The 16,700-nt window shown below is 58.3% G+C and overlaps 3 protein-coding genes across 5 annotated transcripts in view; all 3 read right to left on the reverse strand.

The window, feature by feature from the left end:
* The window catches only part of MTMR4 (myotubularin related protein 4), a 56,552-nt gene extending 49,344 nt beyond the window's left edge, over positions 1 to 7,208 (reverse strand). The window contains exon 1 of one of the 3 annotated variants that reach the window (XM_059486898.1): positions 7,164 to 7,208. Coding sequence is in view for 1 of the 3 variants with exons in the window: in XM_059486897.1 (XP_059342880.1) it covers positions 6,541 to 6,552 (12 nt within the window). In the remaining 2 variants the exon portion in view is untranslated. Of the gene's footprint in view, positions 1 to 6,540; positions 6,725 to 7,163 lie in introns of those variants that run through there. The other 2 variants (XM_059486899.1, XM_059486897.1) reach the window with 2 other exon arrangements.
* Positions 7,209 to 11,418: 4,210 nt separating this feature from the next.
* On the reverse strand, positions 11,419 to 14,367 carry ABHD11 (abhydrolase domain containing 11). Its single transcript, XM_059487070.1, has 6 exons — positions 14,287 to 14,367; positions 13,338 to 13,473; positions 13,067 to 13,240; positions 12,490 to 12,660; positions 12,212 to 12,393; positions 11,419 to 11,930 (listed from the first exon to the last, which is right to left on the reverse strand). The coding sequence occupies exons 1-6, from the start codon at positions 14,364 to 14,366 to the stop codon at positions 11,792 to 11,794; spliced, it is 882 nt and encodes a 293-aa protein (XP_059343053.1). The 5' UTR covers position 14,367; the 3' UTR covers positions 11,419 to 11,791.
* A 782-nt stretch (positions 14,368 to 15,149) lies between these two features.
* On the reverse strand, positions 15,150 to 16,222 carry CLDN3 (claudin 3). The gene has a single exon (XM_059486923.1). It carries the CDS (start codon positions 16,152 to 16,154, stop codon positions 15,510 to 15,512), a length of 645 nt encoding a protein of 214 aa, XP_059342906.1. The 5' UTR covers positions 16,155 to 16,222; the 3' UTR covers positions 15,150 to 15,509.
* Between the last annotated feature and the right edge of the window lie 478 nt (positions 16,223 to 16,700).

Genomic DNA, 16,700 nt, shown 5'->3' on the forward strand with positions numbered 1-16,700 from the left:
AAAGATCCTCTATTCTTGTCATTATGTGCCCTTTAGGATGCACCACAGGTTCAACATCCCCTAGCAAACAGGGACTTCACAGCACAAACCAGCAGTTCTCCTTGGAAATCAAGGGACTTTCTCTTCCCAGGCAGCTGTTTCCAAACACAAATGCTCAGGGCACAGCAATAACAAACATTCAGAGGCCAATGCAATTTCACCTCAGTTGAGAGGCAGCAAGGCCCTGAGCAGGGCAGCAGTGAGGGAGCTGGAGTGCAAAGAGGAAGGAAATGGTTATCCTGGGTATGATAAAGCTCCCTCAACATAGTAACAAAATTACTTTATAAAGGCACTGTACTGTGTGAGCTGTAGCATCAACCGAGGCTGGCAGTGTCAGAGTTGGCATCAGTACCAAAATTCCCAATCAGCTGCTTACCAATCAGCTCAGCTAGGTTACAGCTTCTTTGGGAAGAGCCACTGCTGACCTCAACTTATCCCTGCTCCTGCACATGGTGTTATTCCCTCTTTCTGCAGAAGGGAAAGGGGCAACAGGCAGAGCCCCTGGCACTCAGTGGAAACCAGGTCTAGAGGAGATGTTTCCTTGCTACAAGCAAGATGAGAATTCTCATTGCCCAGACTCCCTCTCACTGCACCCACTGCCCCTGGCTGGGTTTGCACACACTTCCACGGCCTCAAGACATCACCTGTTTGTTAGAGAAGGGTGTAGACACAAGGAACCTTCTCTTCTTAGAGAAGTTACCCCTTCTGGTGAAGGAGTGGATATGAAAAGCACAAGCCAAGACTTCCTGATAACAAAATATTAAGCACTGGCACTTTCCAGGAGCAGCAGATCTTCCCTCCAGGTAATGAAAAGCCCAGTGCAGGTGAGACAGATACTTGCAGAGGACTGAGAAGAACCAGGCACATTGTTTAGGAGCACAAAGGATCCAAACACACAGAAGGAAAAGCTGATACCCCAGAAAGAAGAGCCAGAGTTAATCCCTCTGCAGCCACGCAGTCCATTGGGATTGGAGGAAATGGCTGCCCTGGAGCACAGACAGACAGACATCACACCAGAAGTCAGCAGCACTTCCCCAAGTCACAAGGGCCACAGCTTTTAAAAAATAAAGCAGCACTGGACTCTGGCATCAAAGGAAACAAATCCCACATAGAGGGGATGTAGGTCTCGGGCTGTAAGAAACCCTGAAGCAGCACTGGAGAGGGAATGTATGGCTGAAAAGGGTCCAGACCTACCCAAGGGCACAGGAAAGTTGACAAGAGGACACAAACCATGAACTGTACTTCAGCACAGCCAGAGGGAAGTTTAATACCCCAGGTCACTGGGAATGTACCACAGACACAGCATCCTCAGTGGCACACAAAGCAGCCTGAAAAACAAGTCTCTAGTGTTTCCAGAGGAGCTCACCAACTCCCACTTCGCTGTGTTTCTTCCCACCAAACCTCCAAATACTTCACAGCTGTCCTTCTCCCATCCCAGCACACACACTGTCCTGGCACATACAGGCTGCTCCATCCCACATCCAACCTCAGTGTCCCTGGGCCCTGTGCCTGAAGAGACTCATTTCTACTCCCCCAAGCCTGAACTCCAGGGCAGCACAGGCTTTTTGGCCTGTGTCCAGATGCCATGGGCTTGCTCCAAAGTTTTCAGCAGGAACAGAACATTTTAGCCTTTGGGAAGTTCAGTCTGCCATTTGGGAAGGAAGGCAGAAGTGCCTCTGGCATGGGCACAGCTGCAGGCCTGACCTGGGGGAGCAGGAAGGGGGTGCTGTCTGGCTGGAAAGCAGAAGTGAATACAAGCCCAAACGATGCTGACTGGGGTGAGAAGCAACTTCAGGGCTCCTCACATCCTCCTGAGCACCCCAGGTCACAAGGCACCTGCAGTGAAGCTGCCAGGTGGTGCTGGCAGCCAAGCTGAGCTGCAGGAAGCATGGGCATGAGCCAGGCTCCAGGCTGGCAGCCTGCCATGCTCTCCCAGGGCACCCTCACTGAGACCTTCTCCAAACTGGGTGTAGGACCCCATAAATGAGACACTAAACAGGACAGCACTGCTCTCGTTCCCATTAGAACAGTGAAACTGATCCCACCTGGCTCACACTGCTGTCCCTGAGTGCTGTGTGCCAGTCATGCTCCTGCTATAAGGAGACTTCTGCTGAGTCCTTTGAAAGATTGAAAAAAAAAAAAAATTATTGCAAATCCAGGCAGCACAGTTGAAACAACAGAGACAACTGAATAGATTCATGCTGGATTGCCACAAGGCACTCATCCACTCGGGGGAAGCTATCTTCTTCAACAAGTTTCTAGAATAAAACAAACCAACAAAACCCTCTGAAGTTTCCAGAAGGAACAATGCAAACTGCAACCCTCGCTGGCTTGGAGCGATCCCCAGCTTCAGCAGGGACCAGCAGGGAAAGGCTGGCAGAGCCCAAGCAATTGAACTGACTGTAGAACAGAAATGCTCTGAAGGTCCTTACCATAAAGCTGTCACTCACAGGCAGTGCCAAGTCCAAGCACGTTCTGAGAACAATTCCACAATTCCATTTTGCAGTGAAGAACCGGTCAAGTTGGAAAAGGAACAAGGACTCCACTTCCCAGCCAGTGCTGTTCTGACAGCATGAAATGGCAGAAAGCTGAGCTCCAGAGAATACCCCACTGCAATTCTGGGCTTAAGTTCAGCTACAAGACTTTGCCCCCGAGCAGATAAGTTGTGAGCCATGTCTACCTCTGTCCCTGCTGCAGGCACAGGCTCCTCTGAAGCAGGGAGGAGCTGGCAGTGGTCAGCAGCCTCAGCAAGAGTAGCCAGATTTGGCTCTTGCTCCATCTCAGACAGAGGTACCCAACATGTCGCCTGTCCTTTTTTATCAGAACATTCCCACCTATCTTATTTCTAGCAAACCCCATTCCCAAGGCTTAGGAAATCCATAATCCTAACTGCCATCCCTCCTGTCAGTGCTGTGCCTATCTCTGTGGCAGGATCAGACCCACACCCCTGCCAGAGACAGCACAGTGTTTCTGTCCCCCAGGGAATAATGTTGGCAAAAGCAGAACTCTGTCCTGCATGGCCGGGTCAGCCGACCATCCTGGGTGTGCAGTGCCTGGGATCAGCTCTATCTCACAGCTGCTGAGCAAACACTCCACCTAGAAGTGAAGCAACAGGATCCACGAGGGAAGGGAGATGAGGAATGCTCTCCACCAGAGACTAAAGGGAATAAAGAGCCTAAAAAGCTCACAACATAAAAGGAAAACTCTGAGGCCAGAAACTTGATACATGTTGAAACAGAATATACTGACACATAACTCTCCTCTCTTGGGATAGGCCCTGGGGCAGGCTTCTCCCGCTTGAAGAAGAAATTTGAGGGCATCTCCCAGCTGAAAAACAGCAATACAAAGTAATAAGTAACAACAAAGGCCTTACTGCTGTTAAAAGCGGGAACTGTCCGATTAGTTCTGCTGGTGCTCTGTCCCACTGAAGTCACCTCTGTGTGGAAAGTCACCTCAGGCTGCTCCCAGACCCACCACACACAGATCACTGCACAAGGACATTGCAAACACACCCCATGAAAACCATGCCCACCCCACTGGGAAGAGGCAAACTAGGTATGTCAGAGGGACCAGAGGCTGCACATCAAACCTCAGCATGTGTGTCAGAATGTCTCAGCAGCCCAGCACTGACTAAACTAGAGAGAAAGAGAAGAAAGTTGGAAGGAAATAGGTAAGGGGGAATGTGCGCAGCTCAAAGAGGACTCCAAGAGCTCAGACTGATACAAGGGCGCCCCAGTAGCAGCACAGGTGTCCTGGCAGGAGCACAGGCTCATTTCAAACACGATTCAGCCACTGACCATGTCTCAGATCCATTTCGGCTCACACTCCCAGAAAACAGCCGGTTTCTAGAGCTGTGCCAGCACATCCAGCAGCACTGCTGCTGCCAGAGCCTCCCTGTCAGTCCCCCTCTGAGGCTCTGGCTGCAAAGCCAAAGCACCTTGCACCAGGGCAGTTCCTTCCACGTGGGAATTCACCATCCCCCTTTCCTTGGATTCAGCTCTGGGCCACAACGTGCAGATGCAGTTGTACTCACTGCTTTGGACAGAACAGGCACCAAACCACCCTGGAAAGTAGGCCTGAGCAGGCATTTGCTATTTATAAGGTAATCAGCTGATCTCTCCGGAGGGAAATCCTGCCCTTTGGGGCTGTTGGGAGTGTGTGGAACTGCGGGAATGTCAGGGAGGAACAGGAGGGAAGCGATTACACCGGCCCAGAGCGTGCTCCAAGTGAGCAGACAAAATTCCTCCCTGCTCCATCACAGCCCCAGCATCCTCCTGAAGAACAGGCAGTGATTATGAGCAGGGATTAAAGTGTTATGCTAATTTGCTGAGAGCAAAGTAATTTTTTAAATAGCTCCCATCTCCATTCATCATTATCTAAAAAGGGCCCTGATCTAGTTCTGCAAAGAGCGACAAGTCTCACAGTAAGAGACCACTAGAAATCCAAAAACACACGGGAAACTGGCTGGCTGGAGCTGCCTTGGAAGGGAATGGTATCAGCTTTCATAACTCTTTGATAATTATTAATTCCTTGTGGGAGCATGTCCTGGAAAGTTGAGTATGATGTGCAAGTATGCAACACTGATTTCTTTCCTCCTGTTCACATTTCTCTCTCATAAAAATAACCTTGGTTAGATGACACTGCTGGATTTTCCTGTGAAACAATGCTCAGTCATTTCCAACACCACTGCACACACTCAGTGCAACCACACACACCACAAAACAATCTCAGTTCTCTCTACCCTCCTTTTTCCTCACCTACCAAAGTATTGCTGAGAACAACCCTCTCCCTCCACTGACAGCAGCCTCTGAAACAAACTGGAGACAGCAAAGAGGGATGGAAATAGCTCTGTCTCAAACAGCACAGACTAAAACAACATCTCTTGGAGGAGAGGGCCCAATTCCTAGAGCAATCCTCACCAACAGGGCAGACTGGAGGCCCCCAGGCCTGGCACCTCCTCCAGGTGAGCAGAGCCCAGCGAGACACGGGCACCAGGCTGAGGAAAGGCTGCTCACATCAGCCCTGTGCTCCCCAGCACTGCCACAAGGGACACTTTGAGAAGCCCCATGTAAACAAAAAACAAAAGCAGGCCAGTGCATATTTGGCAGATTGAGATCATAATAAAAAGCCAGCACAGCAGCATTCTCCAAAGTCTCTGTGGCAAGATCTGTCCCTAAAGCTTCCCTTGATTTGGGTTTTGGGTTTGTTTTTTTTTCCTTTTAGCTTGTTACAACCAAATCTGACAGGTAAATGACACTGTTGTTGAGACAGATGGGATGGACCCTGCCGCAAAACACACAGCAGTTTGGGTTCCTCTGAGGAAATTGTCCCAGTCAAGGCTCTCTCAAAAAAATTAAATAGCAGTCACAGCCAGATAAACAGATTCCTGAGAATGCAGCAAAGAAAAGGGGAACTCAGATGTTCCTAGAAATGTATAAGTGAAACGTTTACATTTATTTTCCAGTTTACTTAGATGTCCATCTTCCAACAAACACCCTTAAGGACACCACAGCCACCTCACAGACTCCCAAGCAGAGCAGCCCCCAAACTCCTGGGACTGTGAGCCCAGCTGCTTTTATTAAAATAAAGAAAAACATGGAGCCTCCATGTAAAAGCTGGCAGCAAATACAAAGTCATCATGACTTAGGGAAGTTTGTGCTCAGGCTTGCATCTCAATCACCTAAAGATTTTGGATTCCATGTACATACCCTGACCAGCCAGACTGAATTCCCAGTCTCCAGCCTCTGTTCTCCACAAGCAGATGCAGACTGGCCAGATCTTGTCTCAAGTTCTTGCTGGAGAATGCAGATGGAGCTCTCTCAGCACCACACAGCAGCTTTTTTCACCTTTATTCCCACCTCATACATGTCCAAACTCTGCCCAGCTTTCCACCAGCTTTGAACTACACACAGCCACCAAAGCTGAGCACAGCAGCTTTTGCACCAGCTTTTTTGTGGGATCTGAGTTAACACTCCCTCTCCTCCTCCTCATGAGGTACCAAAGACCCCCTCCAGCCTAGCTCCCTGTGTTCAATACATTCATGAACCCAGGCAAAAATTCCTGCTTCCCAGGACAGATCCCACTTCTCCCTCCCTTGCTTCTCTGCTCCCATTTCAGACTCTTCCTGAAGAGTCTACTTCTTTACTTTCTCTGGTAAAACATATGTGGTCTCCCCAAAGTTCAGTGCCAAACTAACCAGGCCAAAGTGTCAGATTCTCATTTCCCCCTTTTTACTCAGAACTCTGAGTTGCTCATGCAGTTTCTCAGCTTTTACCTGTCAGCTTCCTTCAAGTCATTGCCGAAATCACCATCAGGATCTTTAGAGACAGTTAACATAACATGCCCAATAATGTCCTAGGACCCTCATTTTACAATGGATTATTTTGAGCTCATTCCACCAGTTAATTCAGCAGGAAATCCCAAAGGCATCACATTAGCTGTTTTAGGGAAAGCAATGTTTACAATACAGTTAGCTGAGGAGGTTCTAAATAAATGTCAAACCTGCATCACCATCTCCACACCAAACTTCAGCCAGCCACAGTTCCACACCAGCACAGAACCAGCACGGAGGGGAGGCACCTGCTCCGAACGCGGCCGTGCGTGGCCTCCAGGGGGGCACCGAGCAAACCCCACCGCACGCGAAACAGAACCGGCTCCGAGCCGCTACTCCGGATCTCTGCGGCACAGGAATCTCCCACCCGCAGGCACTGCCAGGCGGGCTCTGCACGGCCCCAGCGCGGGGGGACGGGAGAGGCGGGCGAGCCGCGCCCGCAGCCCCGGCCCGGGAAGGGCTCAGGCCCCGCGGCAGGGCCGGAGCGGGCAGGGCCGGCCCCAGCGGGAGCTCCGCGGCCCGGTCCTCGGTCTGACTGTGACCCCGCCTCCGCCCGCCGGCGGCACCACGGAAGCTCGGTGCAGCCCGGCCCGCAGGGCCGCTGCCTCAGCGCTGCTGCCACCGGGCGGTGCCGCCCCTCACGGACAGGCCCCGGGGAGGCCGCGCTCACCGGGCGGCGGGGAGAAGGAGCGGGGCCGCGGCGGGCGGCGGCCCGAGGAGCGGCGCTGGGCGCCAGGGCGGCGGGAGGGGAGCGGGAGCGGGGGCGGAGAGTCCCGGACAGCCCCGGCCTCACCTGTCCCGGCGGGTCCCGCCCGGCTCCGGCCGCGCCGCTCCCGCCTCTGCCGCGTGCAGCTCCCGCCCGGCCCCCCCCGCCCGCCCGCGCTGCCCGACCAATCAGTGCCAGGCACCGCCGGCGCCATCGACCAATCAGCAGAGAGAACGCGTCCCCGCCCAGCGCCACCAGCCGCCAGGCCACGCCTACCCACACTCCCGCCAGGCCTATCCCGTGACACGAGAGGGGGCGGTGCCCGCCGCCCGACGGCCAATGAGAAATCACAGCGCGTCCCGCCGTAGCCAATCGGCGGCCGCGCGGCGCAGCTCCTCAGACGGGGTGGGCGGGCGGCGGGAATGGGGGTGGCTGGGCCGGCCCGTCACGTGACCGCCCGCTGCCAGGGTCCCCCTCAGCCCCCGCGGGCTCCCGGAGCTTGGCGGAGCCCTCAGCCCCTCGGTGCCTGCAGCGCCCAGGGAACAGCATCGGTGCCTCGGCCGGGGCAGGGTGGTGCGGGTTCGCTGCCTCCGGGCCAGGCCTCGCGTTCTGTGGAAGCCCCCGAATAGTCAAGATATCGTGAGGCCCCCCCTCTCTATGGCCCCACTCAGCCTCGGGCAGCTGCTGCTTCTCTCTACCTGGCTGTGCTTCCCCCGGGGCTGGGTGGCCTCTGCCCCTCGCCTCGTCTCTGCGTTTCCCGATCTGTGTCGTTACTTGTGCCGTTCACATCCCCAGCCTGCCTGCGGTCAGGGAGCAATCTCAGGCTTCCTACAGCCCGAGTTTTACCTTCCAGGACCCGCGGGCAGCATCACAGAGTAGCTGAAACGGGAAGGGCCCTGTGGAGATCACCCAGCCCAACCCCGCTGCCCACGCAGAGTCACCCAGAGCGGTGACAGGAACGCGTCTGGGTGCGTTTGGAATGTCTCCAGAGAGGGAGACCCCACGGGCTCTCTGGGCACTGTTCCAGCGCTCCCAGCACCGGGTGCTGCTGCCGGAGGCGGTGTCTCTGCAGCCTCTGGAAAAGATGAGCCTCAGACGGATCTGGAGGGTTTGGGGATGTGGACAAAGGGATGTTGGTCCTCGACAGAGAACAACCATCCCTGCCTGGTGCCAGCTGTGAGTGGGGCTGTCCCGGGCCTGCCTCTGGGAGGTGCAAAAGCACCTCTGCCTCCTTGTCCTGCAGATGTTGAATCTTTGCAAATGCATTGCTTTGGGCAATTTCCCCGGGAAAACTGTGTGGGAAAAGGGGGAGGTGATTGATGGCAGGAAAAGCCTCTGGGCTGGAAAATGAAGAAGGGAGCAGCACCCTGGGTTGGCAATAGGGCCGGTGGAGCAGGTAGAGAGGTGATAGGGAGGAGGCAGCACCTGGAGGGAGCTAGGTGGTGGGGCAGCTGGAGCTATGGTGTGGGGCAGATGGTGCCATCCTGAAGAGGAGCTGCTCCAGAATGTGCAGAAAGAGTTTGTGGAGCATGTGAGCAACCCACTGATCTGTGGGATGCTGGACAACCTGCTGACCCAAGGGGTTCTGAGCCTCGGTCAGGTGGAAGAGGTTCAGGATCAATGCAAGATGCACGTGGTTAAGGCTTGGCTCTTCAAACACTGTGCTCCAGAAAGGGCACCAAGGCCAGCCAGATCTTCAGTGACAGCCTCAGGATGCTGGAGCAGCTGGGTGTGAGCTGGCTCAGGTGAGAGATGAAGGGCTGTGGTCTGCTCCTGGCCAGAGCCTCCAGTGAGATGCGGGAGCAGCCCTGGGGAGTGCCTGAGGCTCAAAGGCAAGGGCCAGTTGGGTATCACAGCCCCGAGACCCCTGTGCCACCCTGTGATGACAGAGCTCTGGGGGGTGGCTGTCCTCCCTGGGCCTGAACAGGAGCCCCCAAGGGGCCCTGCCCTGCATCAGCCCCTCTAGCTGCAGGCACTTCCCAGTGTAACAGAGGGGCTTTCTGCTTGCAGGGCCCTCTGCTGTGCCTTTCCTAACACTGAGGTGCCCCCTTAGCCCCCGCTGGCGTCCAGGGCCAGCACTGGATCCAGCAGTACCCCCTGAGTGAGTACTGCGGCATCAGGGACAGAAGGAGCCCGCATGCTGCGGGCAGAGCGGGTGAGAGGAGGGCAGGAGCACAGCCCAGCCCCCTGATGGAGCAGGCATGGCTGAGGGGAGGAGGGGTCTGCCGACCAAGGAGCAGGGCAGGAGATCACGGAATAAATGAGACTGGAAAAGATCTTTGAGGTCACTGATTCCAGCCTTTCCTGCAGGGAGCCCCACGAGCAGGGCAGACGGCAGTTCAGGACACCCGCACGTCCCTGCAGCAGCACCAGGGCCAGAGCTGTGTGACCGCCCTCCCTGCAGGCGGGGCTCCCACCCCATCCCACCCTCCCCGGCCCTGCTGCTCTCCCTCTCCTGCCAATTCCATCTCTCCCGCGAACCATTGCGGTGCAAATTGGCTTCTCCTGCTGGGTCTCAGATGGCTCCAGGCCATCGTGGCTGCTGGGAGAACAGGAAAGCAGAAGTTTGAAGAAAATATTCACATCACTTGTGTCTTCCCTAGGATGCCCTGTCCTATTTCCATGCTGTTGGCCAGATGGGCCAAATAGAATGATCTTGGAGAAGGTGCCCCAGTGTCCCGGTCTGGCACCCAGCATTAGTCACTGTTGCAGTGAGGGACGCCAGTGAAGTCACACTGGACATCTGTCACCCCAGATCCCGTGTCCCTCAGGTCACCAACAGGCTCTTTTTCTACCCAATGCCTGACAGAGCAATTTTGAAGCCATGCCTGCAACAGCCACATAGAGGTCATCCTAAAGGTGGCGTTTGTGGTTCACTGCAGCTGTGCCAAGGATCAGACATCCTGCTTGGAGCAGAGCTCGGCCAGGACAGGTCTGTTCTTGGCAGGCTCCTTGGGAGCAGGCTGTCAGCAAGGGCTCTGGTTTTGCATCTCTGGAGGCATCAGCAGCCTGACACTTGGCAGGCACAGAGCCCAGTGAGCTGGTGCAGCCCATGGCATCCCTTGTGCCACCAGACAGATGCCTGGACGTGCCCCTGGGATGTCTCTTGAATTCCCTGTGCCCTTCCCATGCAGAACAGAGCTGCTCTCATTTCTCCCTGCTGTCTCTCTCACCCCAGGTCCAACAATGCTTCCCTATGCTCCCTCAGCAGATGCCATCACAAGGATGGACTACAATGTAGCTCTACCTCTAGAAAGCTCTACCTCTGCTCAGGCCACTGATCTCCTGCCATGGTGGGACACTTCACCTTGCACCTTGTAGCTGCCTTCTGTCTGTGCCCCAAACCTGGTACCTGGCCAGCAGGAAGGAGTGGGGAGAAATCCCCCACAGATCCTGGGCTCCAGAGATTGTGGCTTAGTCCAAAGGTCTTGTGTGCTGATAGCTGGGGCCAGACCCCACCCCCAGCTGGCTGGTGGCACCCAAGGACCTCATTTCAGTAGCTTGTGACTCTGGAGCTTATTGGTCTGACATTCTTCACAGGAAAAAAGTAATACATAGAGAGCAAAAGTGTTTGAATTTGAGAGTAATATAGTAGAAAACTCAAGGCCAATGCAGCCCAGTTCCGGAGAGGAGAGGGAGAGGGACAAGAACAGCTCTGCAGAAACACAGCAAATCTCCAAAGCAGTCCCTGGTGTCTGCTCTGCTAGGCAACTACAGCCAGACCTGGAATAAAGCATCCTCAGTCTTCTGCCCTCCCTCCCTTTTGGGGCCTCCAAACAAGCCCAAATTAAGCAGACTCATCCCAGGGAGCAGCAGACACCTGGCTCTGGAGCAGAGATGGTTAGTGTGTCTCCAGTTGTGACAGAGATAATTTGTCACCCCCATGGTCACTTCTGCCCTGTCCCTGGCTTTACCAGCTGTCCAATAAAGGGATTTTTGCAGCAGACACCCTGCTCCTCTGCCTCCAGCCCATGGTGGGTGGCTGTTATGCTGCCTCAGGGGGATGCACAGCAGGTGGGAGGGGAGAAATTGTCGGGAGCACAGGGATGAAACAACACCTGCCTTTGGGACAGCCTGGGCAAACATGCTCCTTGCTCAGGAGGCAGATTCCCTCACTCCCCAATCTTCACACTCCCCCAGGCATAGAGCAAAGTTGCAATTTCCCCTGGAAGCCAAGAAAGATCTTCAAACCTGTGTCTCACGTGCACTGCTCCCACAGCTTGTCCCATTAGGGCCCAGTCCAGCTGTCAACTCCCACCAGCATCCCTGCTGCCAACTGAGAACCCCCTCCTATGCCCCCCACACATGCCCTGCCCACCATGGCCACATCCAACCCCTGCTCTGCCTTGGCATGGATTCAGCTTTATTGCACATTCTGCAAAGTCACAGCCAGATCCATGGGAGGGTCTGGCAGCAGGAAAACAAGAGAGCTCTCCTGCCCCTCCGTGTGCCTGACACCCCTGTGCAGGCAGGACAGTCCTGAGCCACTGGTACCCCATCTCCCTGAGAGGTGGCAGGAGATCTCAGCAGGATGCAGGTACCTCTCTGCTCTGGCTGCAGGAGAATCAGGATGGGAGAAGGTCTTGCAGGCAGGATCAGACTGCAGTGAGGGCAGCCAGTCCCAGCTGAGCCCATCCTCAGAGCCTGAGCCCTGCATCACTGTCCAGAACTCCTCGGGACCCACATGGTCCTTGCACAAACCCTGGTCCCCAGTGCTACAGCTGTGGCAGGAAATTGAGGACAGCAGTGATGAATTCTTCAAATTTATCCTGATGGACTATGTGGCCTGCACCTTTAATGTACTGGATCTCTGCCTTGGGGAAGAGACGTTCGATCTCTGGGTAGTCTCTGGAGCTGCAGGACAAGGGAACATGCCATGACCAGAGGTCCCTCCTGGTGTCTTCCCTCACCCTCCCCAAGCAGAGGATGATCCCAGATATGACTCCTTTCCTGCTGGGAAAGCCCAGGAGGTCCCCAGGTTCCCCCTTGCTCCAGTGTGTCGGTGTCACTGGCTGCTGGAGCAACAGCCCTTGCTCAGAACCTTCCTCATCCCACGGGCTCCTCCCACTCTTGGCAGCTGCAAAGAGCACAAAAGGTCAAACCACAGACCTGGAACCGCTTCTATCCAGTCTCACCTGATATAGGGCGAGTCGGACCCTCCCAAGAAGAGTGCAGGACCAGGATATGGCTTTTGGAACACAGGGAAGTTCATGAGATCTGCCAGGTGCCGGGAAATGGCCTCCAGGTTCACCCGCCACACGTAGCAGCCCTCCACCTCCACCAGGTTGGTGAGGAGGAACTGTCTCAGCTGTGGGAGCTGCCATGGAAGGGGATCATGCACTCTTCAGTAAGAGCAACAAAACAGGATGTCCTGACACCCTCCATCCTCCCCATCTCCCATGGGATGTCCTACCTTGACCACGGGCTGCAGCTGGTCATCGGCCAGCTGGCGTGCTGCCGAGCGGGACAGCCCCGCCGGGACCTTCACCTCCTTCATGGCCGAGATGTAGGCAGAGAACTCGGACACGGGGGCTGTTGGGGCAGGACCAACGTCTACGGAGATGAGGCGCTCCACCAGGTCTGGCTGGAGACACAAGCAGGGGAGATCAGATGCCAGGATCTTCCAAGATCTCCCCAATGAGAGCAGGCACAGGGCTCCACTCCCAGTCAGATTCCCTGGAGGCTCTTTGCTCCCTCCTGTCTCAGTAGAGACCTCCATGTGCCCTTCCCAGAGCTGTCCTCAGCACAGATCTCCAAGCTCCCTCACAATCAGTGCTGGAGGGACAGGGCAAGCATGGCCTGGTGGACATAGATTTGCTCCTGTTCCTGCAGCCAGGCTTACACCACCCACCTAAAACAGACAAGTCCCTGTGGAGCTGGGGGCAAAGCCAGCCCCGGTGAACAGTCTCAGAAGGTGCTATCCCCTTCCTACAGCCCCCGCTGGAACTTCCTGAGCCTGTGACCCCACTCCCAGCCCCGTGCCTGCTGACCCGCTGCAAGGCCAGCGTCATGGCTGTCTTGCCCCCCATGCTGTGTCCCACGAGGATGCACTTGGTGATGCCCAGGCGGCTCAGGAGGTGCTGCACGTCCAGGCTCATCGCTTCATATGTCATCACGGGGCTGTGGGGGCTGCTGCCGTGGTTCCGGGCGTCCACTGTCAGCACCTGCCTGGGCAAGAGCAGCGTGTGAGCCCAGGCACTGCCCAACATGACCCTGACCCCTCCCTGTGTGCTGTGCCTCCCCCCACGCCCTGGGTCTCACCTTGCCGCTACCACGGCGTGCCAGTGTCTTGGCCACCGTCTGGAAGTTGCTGTGGCTACCAAAGAGCCCGTGGAGCAGGACGAGGGGTGGCCGATCCTTGTGACCTTCCACCTCCACGTGGGTCAGGGGCACTGCACTGCAGGGAGACAGGAATGGGGTATGGCCAGAGGTGCAGGGGGGAAGTGAGCCTTGCCCCTCTGCCCAGCCTTGGTGAGGCACATTTGGAGTGTTGTGTCGAGCCCGGGGCTCCTCAGGAAAAGGGAGACACAGAGCTCCTGGAGCGGGGCCAGCTCAGGCTGTGAGGATGAGGAGGGCCTGGAGCATCTCTGTGCCCAGCAAAGGCTGAGGGAGCCGGGGCTGCTCAGGCTGGAGAGGAGCCCCAGCTGAGAGGGGCCCTCAGGCCTGGCTGTCCCTGTGTGCAGGGAGGGGCAGAGCAGGGCCCAGGCTCTGCTCCAGGCCCAGCAGCGGCACCAGAGCCACGGGCAGGGCCTGAGCCCAGCACTGCCCCTGCCCAGGAGGCACAACTTGTGCCCTGGGCAGTGCCCAGCCCTGAGCAGGCTGCCCAGGGAGGGGCTGGAGTCTCCCTCAGCACTGGGGATCCTGCAGAGCCCTGTGCACACAATGCTGTGCCCTGTGCTCGGGGATGGCCCTGCCTGAGCACGGAGGTGCCACCGGGGACCCTCTGGGCCCCGCACAGCCTGGCCCGCTGGGACTGAGAGCGCGGCCCAGGCTGGGCCAAGGGCAGGCAGGGAAGGGGGCGTGGCCAGGGGAGGGGCCAAACCCGTCCACCACCCGTGTGGGGAAAGGGGTGCAAGGGGCGTGGTTTGAGGGAGGCGTGGCCAGCTCCCTTGTGGCGGCCACGCCCCTGCTCGCGGGATCCCCCCTCGGGACCCTTCCCGGGACCGCTCCCGCCGCCCCCGTCCCGCCCCGCGCGCAGCCGGGCCCTTACGTGGCCACGGAGCGGGCGGCAGCGGCGGCGGGCTGCGGGAGGGGCGGCGGGGCGGGGACGCGGAGCAGCCGGCGGAGCATCATGGCGGCGGCGGCGGCGGCGGCGGCGCGCGGGCCGTGACGCGACGTGCTCGAGTCGCCCCGCCCCGCTGGCGGCGGGCGCCCCCTCGCGGCAGAACGGCGGCAGCGCGCACACGGGGAGGGTCACGGCGGGGCCGCTCCCGCTGCTGCTCCCGCGGGCCCCGGAGCGGGCAGCGGGCACGGGGGTTGGGGCTCGGGGAAAGTGAGCCGGGCGGGGCGGGTCCCTGCGGGCGGCGGCGCTTCCGCACGGCCCTTCCGCCCGCTGTCGCCCGGAGGCACAGCGGGACCGGTGGGCTCGGCCCCGCACTCACCGCCCCCGGCCTCGCTTTCCCCAGGACCGGCCCCGCGCTCCTGCGGCGGCTCCTGCCCCTTTGTCCCTGGCCGCCGGAGCGTGGCGGCGGGCGGGAGGGAGCGGCCGAGCAGGGCGGCCTCGCCCCAGCGCGGCTCCCGGGCGAGGGAAGCGCCTCGCGGCCCCCCCGGCGGCCCCAGACTTTGGACTGCGGGCAGGGAGTGTCCCTGCGGCATCCAGCGGCTCCTCCGCTGCTTCCCGCCCCGACCGTTCCCGGAGAGCTGCCCCTGGAATGCGGGGGGACAACGGGTCTCCACCCCGAGCGGGGACGCCCGGCGCGCTGCGGCCGAGCCCTCTGTCCCCGGCCCGGTGCCACTCGAGTGCCGCCGTAGCAGGTGCCTTGGGGGGCTGGGCCGCCGTGTTCCCCCTCCCCGTGCCCACCTCGATCGTGCCGCACACCTCAAGGACACTCGGGTACCAAAACAGGACACGTTTATTGACAAATGTAACCGGTACAGACCACGCGTAACAGGGACAGACGGTGCCGGGCCAGCAGCGATGGGGGGACACAGCAGAGGGCCCCGTCCCCATCCCGTCCTCATCCCGCCCCACCGGCATGGCAGGACCTCGCCGAGTGCCTCTTCTCCCGCCGACCCGAAACTGCCTCGTGTTTAACCGAAACTGTCTCTATTTACACAGCCCGGCCCTGACCCCGCAGCCGTCCCCGTCCCCTCCTTCGCGCCCCCCCCCGCCCCGGCGCTGCCGCCCCCGGGCCCCACGGAGGGCGATGAGGGTCCCAGGGTGGATGGGTGGGGTGGGGGATATCGAGGGGGGCCGGGGGACCCTGGGGGGGCTCAGACATAGTTCCTCTTGTCGTAGCTGGTGACGGCGGAGCGTGGGGCGGAGTAGGCCACCTTGCTTGTGGGGTACCTGTCGTCTTTGGGGGGGCAGGAGCAGCAGAGCAGGCCCCCCCCCAGCAGCAGGAGTGCGGAGGCCGCCCAGCCCACGTAGAGCGAGGTGCCCAGCTCCCGCTTCTGCGCTTCGATCACCAGTGGGTTGTAGAAATCCCGGATGATGGTGTTGGCCGACCAGCAGACAGGGATGAGGGTCAAGACGCCAGAGAGGAGGAAAATGACACCGGAGACGATGGTGATCTTGGCTTTGGTGCTCTCGTCCTCCACGCAGCGGGTGCACTGGGCGCCCACGATGGCCACCATTAAGCCCAGCACGGCCAAGATGATGGCCACCACCAGCAGGGCGCGGGCGGCTTGCAGGTCCTGAGGGAGCGCCAGCATGGAGTCGTAGACCTTGCACTGCATCTGCCCCGTGCTCTGCACCACGCAGTTCATCCACAGCCCTTCCCAGATGATCTGGGCCGTCACGATGTTGTTGCCGATGAAGGCCGACACCTTCCACATGGGCAACGCGCAGCAGATGATGCTGCACAACCAACCCAGCACGGACAAGGCCACGCCGCCGATCTCCAGCCCCATCGACATGGTGGACGGTTCAGTGACGCGCTCCAGGCGATGGCGGAGAAGAACCCACGGACCGAGACCGTCGCCACCACCCGCCGCCGCTCGCAGCCGGGGGATCGGCTTACACCTGTGCGCAGTGCTATTTATATGGGCTGGCCCCGGGGTGGGGTTTCGGTGCTGGCTGCTGGACGCTCCTCTCTGCTCCTCCGTCACCGTCACCTGTGTCCCACACCCTCCCCTTTGTTTGCAGAGATGGCGCCGGGTAACCAGAGAAGGGCGGGAGGAGGAGAAACGCCACCTGCCACGGCCATCACCTGGTTTCGGCCGATGGGTATCAGGAAGCACTACCACCGTGCTCATTTCCACCAAACCCTGTCTGGTGAACCTGGAAATCCCAAGGGTTCACCTTTCCCCCCTGGAGGAAATGTGGCAGGTCAGGGTTTGATTTCTGTAGTGTTGTCAGTGCTCACGTTTAACTGGGGTTCGGTGAGCGTTGGGCACCTTTGCATCACCGTGCAAAGTGCAACCCCTCCGCCATGCCGTGAGTTTGTGTCACCATTCCAGGGG

The sequence above is a fragment of the Ammospiza nelsoni genome, chromosome 21, assembly GCF_027579445.1.
Source record: "Ammospiza nelsoni isolate bAmmNel1 chromosome 21, bAmmNel1.pri, whole genome shotgun sequence".
NCBI lineage: Eukaryota > Metazoa > Chordata > Aves > Passeriformes > Passerellidae > Ammospiza > Ammospiza nelsoni.

Bases quoted from the DNA above. Each gene is read 5' to 3' on its own strand.
- CLDN3 (XM_059486923.1), bottom strand. From the start codon at position 16,154: ATGTCGATGGGGCTGGAGATCGGCGGCGTGGCCTTGTCCGTGCTGGGT.
- ABHD11 (XM_059487070.1), bottom strand. From the start codon at position 14,366: ATGCTCCGCCGGCTGCTCCGCGTCCCCGCCCCGCCGCCCCTCCCGCAG. The intron at 13,474-14,286 runs GTAAGGGCCCGG...GTCTCCCTGCAG, and splicing joins GCCGCCCGCTCCGTGGCCAC to TGCAGTGCCCCTGACCCACG. The intron at 12,661-13,066 runs GTCAGCAGGCAC...TTGTGTCTCCAG, and splicing joins TGACGCTGGCCTTGCAGCGG to CCAGACCTGGTGGAGCGCCT.